The 10,283-nt window shown below is 30.4% G+C and overlaps 1 protein-coding gene and 1 long non-coding RNA gene across 2 annotated transcripts; both read right to left on the bottom strand.

The window, feature by feature from the left end:
* Nucleotides 1-1,331: 1,331 nt before the first annotated feature.
* Nucleotides 1,332-4,204, bottom strand: LOC123915755 (transcription factor DIVARICATA-like). Its single transcript, XM_045966980.1, has 2 exons — nucleotides 2,721-4,204; nucleotides 1,332-2,184 (listed from the first exon to the last, which is right to left on the bottom strand). The coding sequence occupies exons 1-2, from the start codon at nucleotides 3,197-3,199 to the stop codon at nucleotides 1,689-1,691; spliced, it is 975 nt and encodes a 324-aa protein (XP_045822936.1). The 5' UTR covers nucleotides 3,200-4,204; the 3' UTR covers nucleotides 1,332-1,688.
* Nucleotides 4,205-7,199: 2,995 nt separating this feature from the next.
* On the bottom strand, nucleotides 7,200-9,937 carry LOC123916401. The gene is made up of 3 exons (XR_006812122.1): nucleotides 8,834-9,937; nucleotides 8,060-8,127; nucleotides 7,200-7,547 (listed from the first exon to the last, which is right to left on the bottom strand). It is a non-coding gene; the product is annotated as an uncharacterized LOC123916401 (long non-coding RNA).
* Nucleotides 9,938-10,283: the final 346 nt, after the last annotated feature.

Genomic DNA, 10,283 nt, shown 5'->3' on the forward strand with positions numbered 1-10,283 from the left:
ATAAATGAGTAAATCTTGACTCTCTTTTTTTTATATCAAGAGAAAGTTTAGCTAAGTTTGTTTTTACGACTTGTAAGAATCTGGATAGATTTTAAAACTTGTTTATATTAATACTTTGAATCATGTAGAAACAAAACTATCCAGATTTAAAAATATTAATACTATTATTAAATGGGAAAGAAATTGTTAAAATTTGTTTATATTTCATTCCAAAATATACCAGTTAATTTTATTGTCTATATTTGGAGAGTGATATATAGTACTCTCACTTAAGTGAAATTCTTAGGTGAGTCATCACTTAAGCATCACGAGAACTCAATACAACCACATATCTATTATCATAATTGATTAAGAAAATGCTAAACACTCTTTTTGAATAAAAAGGCTTAGGTTGCAAATTAAAGCCTCTGCAATTGGCTTCATAGTACATTCAAATATAAATCGATATATTTCGAGAGAATATTTATGTTTTATGGTGCAATCTGACTACAGATCGTTAAATTAATATAGAAAAATTATCATCTCGCTTAATTTAACGGTCTATAATTAAATGCACCATAAAGCCAAACTTTGAGATATGTATTTAGTTGATTGTCTCCAAAAATAAGATCAAGGATTTGAGCCAAGATATGGAGTACAGTAAAACATTTTTAAATTATGTTTAACATATAGGCTCATAATGATCCGTACCAAGAGAATCACAAAGACTATGATGCTTACTTTGGACTTAATAAAGTGTAAAATTGTACAAAAAACAGTTGCATGGCCAAAGTCTTTGTTATGAATATATTACCTATCTAATCTCACATGAATCACACACTTTGTACCATATGCTTATATTTTATTATAATATTTTAACTTATTAAATAATCCAAATGAATCTTACTTTGTACCATTAATTTGAGCATCGTAATCTTATCTTCAAAGAACCATTGCCAATGGCAATGTACTAGCTCCTAGATTATGAATCTCTCAACTCTAACACTACAGTACTATTTTCCTTTACAAATACAGTAAATTCGGCTCTGGATCGACCGCTATTGTAATTACATGCAATAGTTGATCTTGGTCGTCGATTTATGATTCAATAGTTCATATTTATGCAACATTAAGTTAATAGTTTGTTACGGTATTTGATCTCAACCTTTAATATTTGATTGGACGGCCAACAACAGTGCATGCGTGTATGCATGCAGTAACTGCATTGAATCCAAATCTAATAAATGCAATTCTAGTAACAGTAACAATATCATATCTTGACACACAAACACATGCATTGCTGCTACAAGTACTTTTTTTTCCATAAAGTTAACATTTTATTCTAAATAAACTTGGCTTCAAATTCAATATTCTTATATTAACTACCTTCAAAATCAGAAGTTACAGAACATATTTTTCTTGCAGCTTTCACCTTTCAGAAGTTTAAGGTTGTTACAGAAAAAAAAAAGTCTATTATACCTTCCAATTCCATCAAAGTTCATATACCAAGAAGGTAATAACTAATAACTAACTTAACTAACCAACTAACTAATATTCTAATGCAATATATTCACATAAAACTTGGTAAAAAGCACAAACACTGTACTATACTACACTACTACTACTACTAGTAAAAAACCAAACAAAAGATACTTGTTCTAGCCATAATATTAAATAACTCAAATAACTCAATGCAACCAATCACCACATCATGCATGTGAATAGTGTTGTTGAGAAGATTGCATTTGGAAAACCATGTTTTGTGTCTGAGATCCAAAGTAAGAAGACTCATGAAGAGGATGATTTCTATGCAATCCATAAGAGTTATTAACTCCATAAGGAGACATGAAAATTTGTTCATGTGCAGCAGGATTGAATGCATTCATAGCTGGCTGAAAATGCATCTCAGATGCGGCGTTAACAGCTGAATACTTGTTGATATTCATCGAATTGTTATGGTTTGGTGAAGTGGATAATCTTTTTGTGTCTTCTGAATTTGGAGAAGTTCTAGAAGTTTCTGTGAGATTAACTGTTGTTATGTCATGAATGCTAGCTCTTCTTTTGTCTTTGCCTCCTGAAAGTTGTCTTATGAAATACTTTTGAGCATGGCTAGCAACTTGTGTTGGTGTTCTTGTTATCACAAAATTCCTTGAAATGTTTCTCCAATCACCTTTTCCATACTTTTTCAATCCCAATAGAAATAACCTGTCAAACAATTTTCATAATCAAAAGTTTAATTAACTCCTCAACAACTTAAATAAAAACCATATATGCACTTTTTATTTCACAATTTTGACTTAACTAATAAATACTCCCTCTGTGACACTTTATAAGCAAATTTCATCTTTCTAGATTCATTGCATAATTCATGTATCTGAGCTATTAGTAAATATATCTAACCCTCTGGGATAGAATGATTACACCTCTGAGGCTCTTACTCTTACATCCTGTTAGTGCATATCTAGATTGACGATGAGTTTGGCAGAATCACGCTATGTCACTTGTCAGCGTAATTTTGACAAAAACTACATTTTAGAGGATTCAACAAAATCATGTTGCACACAGATTTTGTCAAACTCAGCGTGATTCCAAACATGCACTAATATCATAATTTTTTTAAAACTGATTTACATGTAAAACAACCAAACAGTAAAATCTTCATTAACATAAGTAATTATCTTATGGAACTAATTAAAAGAAAAAAGCAATAACTTATTAAAATAAGTGATTATCTTCCTTACTTGTGTTCTTCTTCAGTCCATGGTACACCTTTTTTCCTTTCTTGATCAGGAGATCTACCAGAAGAGCCTCTCTTTGAATTGATTCCTCTAAAACCATCATAACCAGAAGAATTAACCCAATCTAAGGTAAAAGGTGAAGTAGTAGTAGTAGTAGTACTAGTACTATAACCAGGAATTGGAATTAAACCAGCTTCTATGTTACAAACATCAGCTTCTAATTCCTTATACTGATTCATCACATCAATAACACTCTTTCCAGGTATCATTTCAGCTACTTTATGCCACCGATCCGGCTTATCCTTATCGTAAACTGCAAGAGCATTTTCAAACAATTTGTTCTCTGCAGGAGTCCATTTTGTGTTCCTGTTAATTATGCTGCTATTATCTTCCAAAAACCAATTGTTGGTATTGTTAGAATTTTGAACAAATGGTGCATGAGGATGAGAATTAGGTGAAAGAATTTCCATTTCCCACTTCATCACAAAAAAGTGAAAAAACCCAAGATGGAAAATTGAACTATAAGAGCATGTATAAAAAGTTTTTTCAAGATTTCACTTGAAAAATCAAAACTTTATGGTTTTGAAACAGAGGAAAGAGATAAATGGTGAGAAGCAGAGGTGGAGAATTTACCACAACAACAATATGAAAGATAAATCAATAAGCATTTTTCAAAAGGAATCAGAATTTCTTCTTTGCTTTTTTTTATTTTTTTGTGTGTGAAAAGAGACACACACACACTCTTTAAGAATCTAGAATAGACTCAACTTTATCAAAGAAAATGCATCAAATTGATATTGAATATTGAAGACTATTACCTGATTCGTCCAAAAAAAAAAAAGCACTTGTGCAAGATCTAAATCCAAAAAGTTCTTGAAAAAAAAAAAACTGCTAAAAATTAATTATTTTTTTTCTTGAAGGTAAAAATGAGAACTTTATTTGTGTAGCATGAACATAAGCATGACCCAAATGGGAAAATCAATAAGAAACTAAGGAAAAAAACAAAAGGGTATAAGCATAAGACATTGAATGTGAAAACCCAGTTTGGAAATAGCAGAAAGATTGAGAATTTATGAAAGGGTGTGATGAAGTAGAAGAAGAAGAAGAAGAAAAAATAAAAAGAAGTGTTTTTTATTTTCCCTTTTCCTTGATGTTGGGCAACAAAGAAAAGGGAAAGAAAAAATTGGGACAAAAACAAGACACAAAAAAGGAAAATAAGTGCTTTAATTGGAAAAGATTGGAAAATAAATTGAAGTTGAAAAAGAAAGTGTCATAGCTTAATGAAGTTGAAAACAAAAAATGGGTATATGAAAGAAGAAGCAATAAGGGTAGAGAACAAAAAAGCAGTGGATGAATGTGGTGAGCTGTGATTGGGTTCTATGTGTTTGTGGATTCTGCAAATGCAATTTTGCAAATATATAAAAAGTTCCCTCTTATTATAATAAGTAGAAAACCCCTGCTTTTGTGCACTTTTTATTAAAGAAATTAATTATGATGATAGTAATAATTATTATATAGACATTGATAAAAAAAATTCGGTAAACTAGACCGCCTAATCTGCTTTTTGATGTTAGTTCTGTGTTTAAGTAATTTCAACATTCTTTTAATCATAGTTGTAAGAATCGAACTGTATTCCTTCCTATTAAGTTTAGTATCAATCATCATTGAACCAACTAACTATTCGATAGACATTGATAATTTTTAAATACCATGTTATCATACTATTGCATCATATACTTGCACACTTTAATTATTAATTATTTTATATTTTTATTTTTTGATTTTTGATTGAGGGGGATTGGATTGGCAGCTCACTATGAATGATGGAAGTTCAGCTCTATTGTGTTGGTCAATGGATCTCACTCGATCTCATCTCTATAGAGTCTATAAGACTCTAACTATTGTGTACTTTATCAATAACATTTGTCAACTTGTTAGTACAAATGGTCAACCTTATGGTTTTGTACTAATTAGTAATTAGTCCTTATGATATTTTTTATAAGAAAATAATAATTTTTAAATTAATTTAATGGTTAATATTTTGACATATTAGTTGTTTAATGAATTAAAAAATTGACTTTTTTTTTATCATATTATTGATACGAAATTTTCACCGTTGTTTATCAGTGACAAATTTTCGTTAAGAAACTTGTGAGGCACATAAGGTGCACTCGCCTCTTTCAATTGAATTTTTATCATACTACATCTGTCCCTAATTATAAGACTATGTTTGACCACTGCACATACGCCAATGCATAATTTTGATCACTAATACATTTTATTGTCTATTAGTAAAATTTATAAAAATTTAATATTTTGAAAATATTCATCGAAACAAATTGAACAAGATCTTATATGCTAGTATTTACATTTATATATTATTAAAAAAATATTGTCAAAACAAGGTAAATAAATAGAACTTTTTTGTCAAACATGAGATAGTATGTAAGAGTTAAAGATAGAATTCCTAATCACTTACTTAAGTAGTCAAATACGCCTATTACAATTAAACCAATTCATTGTTGGTTATGTGATTTTTTCTTATAATATAATAGAGATTAAAAAGATTATACTAAAAATTTTAGTTGAATTGGTGTTCTCTCATAAACTTGTAAGAAAGTGTAGCTCTTTTGATATTAATAACTACTTGCTCTAGTTTTTTTTCTCAAAAAAGCTCATATTTATCAAGACCAATGAAACATATTGAAATATACTTATTGATTTCATTTAATATGGCTATAAAATTAAATTTATTTAACAAATACCTCTATTAATTAATCATAATTATATCGATTTACTTTTAATATTCTCTCTTAGTAATATCCAAGGGCATAAATAAAATTTAGAAATTAAAATATTTAAAAGGGAAAAGTATTAAAGTTTCGTATACATATGATCAAATAAATAAACACTTCTTTTTCTTCTTCTTTTTTTATTTATAAAAGAGACCGGAATAAGTATTATGGTAGAACTATATTGGTTAGTATGTAATGTAAGTATTGTAAATTTTAGAATATTAAGTTCAATTTTTACTAATAAAATAACTTTGATTGTTGAAAATTAAAATATTCATAATCAGATTCATTTAAGAAATTTGAAACAATATTTTTGCTTATTTATATATAGAAAGGAATTTATACTCACTCAGTGTCATAAAAAAGAAACGATGCTTTACATAATCCTTTGTAGTAATTACTTATCAATGTTGATGTAAACCTTAATGTAGGAGTATTCAAAAAGCAACAATATATAAAAAACAAAGTAATTAACAAAGTTTATCCAAAATATTGACTTCCATAATATTTTATGGATTCTCATACAGGTCAAGGGTTTGAGTAATTTGGATTAGACAAGTTATCTATATACAATAATGATATTTCTTTAATTTAATTGACTTTTTCTTGACAAATTTAATATATTAATTTGACCATACATATTGATATTGTTAGAGGTTGTACAAACTATTATATATTTGTAAAACTACACTGACCTTTGTATATGTTTTTCTTTTATATATGTTATCGGCCTAATAAATAAACACTCACACAAAGAAAAAAAATATTGTGATCTATTCAAACTCATGATTTCACATAAAATATCATCATAGTCAAAATATTAAAGAGTTTAATATATATGCTCTGTTGGTATAAATTAGTTTTACACTGATATTCAATACAAATCAAATTAAATATTTTTCCATGTCATACAATTGAAGTAAAGTGTATAATAGGATGATTTGGTAGAATACACGGTTGCTATTTAACGACAATATAAATTTACATTGTGAGTTCATATATTATTTTCTCAATACTATATTGTAATAATGATGACCTATATTTATTTGAATTTGATTTTTTTTAACTATGTCAAACAAGAAAATTCAAAATTACAACATCACTCAACTTATTTATTGAAATGAATTTTTTTTATTTAAAAAATTGAAATGCTTGTGTGAGTGAGGTAAAGGGTAGCAGCCAAAGAACGGTTGAGATTGAGAGAAAAATGTGAAGGAGCAAGTTGATCACTACAAGAAAATTAGTCTATACCCACGGCCATTTTTGCCATTACCCACGGCTTCACTATGAGTACATGAGATTTACCCACGGATTACCCACGGCATTGGTCCGTGGCATTTTGCCTCGTTGGTAACTCATTACCCAAGAAAATGCCGTGGGTAGGCTACCCACGGCTTTTCCCACGTTATTATCCAAAACTTTGCCGTGAATAGTTACCCATGGCAATACCATAAGTAGAGCATACCCACGGCTTTGCCATAGAAAGCCATAGAAAACATTTCTAAATAGTTACCCACGGCTTTTCCATAGGAAAGCATTACCTACTGTATTACCGTGGGTAAGCTCAAATTTTTTTTTTCATCTATAAACCAGCTGGTAGCAATTGTATGCTACTATCACATAACACTCCGTCCATTTTCATCCAACAAGATAACCAATACCAATCAAACACAAACTAAACAATAACTAAATTTAAAACTAAGCAAATTGAATCATATCATCAAAAGATCACTTACTCAAACTAAAGTGTAGTGTTAACAAAAATTGACACTATTACAAGTTTCAAAATAAACAGATAAGACACTACCAATTTGGACAAAATATGTAGTCATAACAGTTTTCCCCCTAGATGATTAGACACATAACTTAAAATGAGTCGGAGGGTCGATCGTGTTGATCGTTTGGGAGCCCTTACCATCTGCAGCTTCTGAGGCCTGCAATTTATATCTTGTTCAACCCAAGATGACTTCTATGCATTGGTTTGAGTTCTTACAAAGACCCCGTCCACTGTGAGTACTCTACCCAACTCTGCAGCCTTTCATAAACATAAAACAAGACAGACTTTAGTTTTGTGCCAAATATTTCTTACATAGGAAGAAAACTTGCTTTATGCTATTAACCATTACTTTATTAAGAACAAGCAGATCCAAAGGAAGAATTATTGCATACATACAAACTCAAAAGCACCTAAGTCTTGTATGCTACCTTCATTTCATATAATACTTGGAGGCCATACCATAAAATAAGCATTGCTATTTGTGGCATACATGTAAATTATGACCACAGAGCATCAATATCAGTGCAGTAGAACTAATCATCTATCAATTTGCAACATTGAATACAATTTGATGCATTGAAAAATAAATAGTACATGAAAAACAATACCAAAAAAAAACACATTATTTATGTCAAATGTGTGGACTAAAAATAAATATTTGATAGAAACAAACATCATAGATATCAGAGCCAAATTTTAACCTTTCTCTTAGTATGCAAAAAATGTAGACGGATTACTGTAACGGAAGAAGAAAAAAAATGGAAATTCACCTCCGCTCCAACTATTGTTGCATAAGAACCAGCACTAAAATCACCAACGTCACTTGTTTTGGCTCTGACTGTCAAATCAGTTTAAAGAGACAAAGCGACCTAAAAGTACAAGTAAAAGAATGTCAAAATCCACAAACACGGAACTGACGAAAAGGAAAACAAGGAGTAATGTGCCAAAGAACTAATCATCTGTTATGATCACTGTCTTCAATATCAGTGCAGTAGAAGTGTAGAACTAATCATCTATCAATTTGATGCATTGAAAAAGAAATAGTACATGAAAAACAATACAAAAAAACAGCATAGAGACCACATGGAAACCAAATGTGTTACATGAGAGAATCCCTATTAAATATGCCCAATATACATCAGAAACTCCTAGCACAAACCATCAACAAAACTCCCAAATTTATACACACACAAAAGCTCCTAAGCAATACTCAAAGTGTCCACCGAACCACAACTCAGCAAACATAATCCAAATTGCTCCAATTATCTAACTATGCAGGCTATACTGCAAACCATACAATGCAGACCCAATAAAGCTCAAAAAGTTTTATTTAAAGAGACAAACAACCCCAAAATCACCTAAGCACATAAGTGGAAAATTGAATGCATAAAAAGTATTTGAATATGAAATTCATTTATTTCCAATTCCAATCTATTTGTCAAAATCCAACAAAATAAATTCTAATGACAACGCTAACAAGAACAATATCTAAAACGTCTAAAAAACAACACAATTCTTATTAAAAAGAGACACAAACAAGCTACCTGAGCTGTTGTTGCTGCCATAGTAGTACTTGTTGCAGGTTCATGGTTAGAAGACTATATTGCTATTTTTTATTTGTATTCCATTCCACTTAGCTGGTTGTGTTAGAAGGCAATGACCCATTGAAGAAACTTTTGGACAAATCTCCATTATGAATGTACCTCAACTTTTTCATAGCTCAAAACAATGGTTAAGTAGTCACTAATCAGAAATCACAAAGGTAACCATTAATATATTCTTGCCATTAAAAAAAAAGGTAATTATTACTTTTCATATTTGGGAATTTTTTCATATCATGAATCCACAAAAAGAATGAACTTTCATAGGAAAAAAATGTAAAGTTCAAATCATATGAAAATTAAATTTAGGGTTTTCACTACAAAATGTAAATCATCCAACAAGAAAATTGAACATTTCAATTGTAATTTCCAAATGAGCAAACAATCCCCAAAAGAACAAAGATAAAAAATGATATTGAAGTAACCAATACACACATATAGCAACTAAGACCGATTCCCATCAAATTCCCAGTTTCCCAACAACAACAAAATCAATTCTCAGCTTCACACAACAAGATTATGTCGATTAATTAGCAAAACATGAAGACTGAGTAGTAAGGATTATACTCACTGTTCCGGTGGAGGGGGGACGAACAGAGAGGACGCAGTGGGAACGAAGAAAGTGGAGACGGTCTTTAGAGCGGAGAGGGTCACCAGAACGAAGATGGTCGCCGGAGTAGAGAGTGATAGGGTTTTGCCTTTCGCCGTCATGTTGTCTTCCAACCTTCGTTTTTTTATCAGACTTTTGAGTAGAATTGGGAAAAGTATGAATAGTGGTAGAGAAAAGAAAGGTATAGTGGAAGTGGAAGTAAATTAATAAAAAAAAATATTAATAATTATAATGTGCTTATATACGAATTTGCCGTGGGTAACCAAAATATTTTTTCGCGCTAACCCCGTTTTTTAGTGGATGCAACACTTTCCTTTGAAAATGTGAGAGGGAAACAAGTGATTTCTTATTTTTACCTTTTCGATGGCTTTGCCGTGGGTATTACCCACGGAAAATGGCCGTGGGTAAAAACACCCTGGGTATACACAACTTTTCTTGTAGTGGATGCAATGGGTCCAATGTAGCATTAGAGCATTTACTACCCTTTTCTTTTCTCATTGGCAAGCCTCCCAAATAATTGTGTGTTTAGGATCTCAAGGACGTGGGTCCTTCAAGTACTATCAGCTATCAACAGATTCCGAAACGTGTTGTTACTCTTAATCCCTTTTATTGGTCAAGATTACTTCACCAATATCTTAAGTTTAAAGTTTATGAAAATGCTAATCATTACTCTTATATGATTAACTAATAAAGTACTACTAGTATTTGTAACCAAAAAAAAAAGAAGTACTACTAGTATTAAATTTTGTGTTAGGAGTTTTGAAAACCGTGTATATAGATCAA

The sequence above is a fragment of the Trifolium pratense genome, linkage group LG3 (genome assembly GCF_020283565.1).
Source record: "Trifolium pratense cultivar HEN17-A07 linkage group LG3, ARS_RC_1.1, whole genome shotgun sequence".
Taxonomy (NCBI): Eukaryota; Viridiplantae; Streptophyta; class Magnoliopsida; order Fabales; family Fabaceae; genus Trifolium; species Trifolium pratense.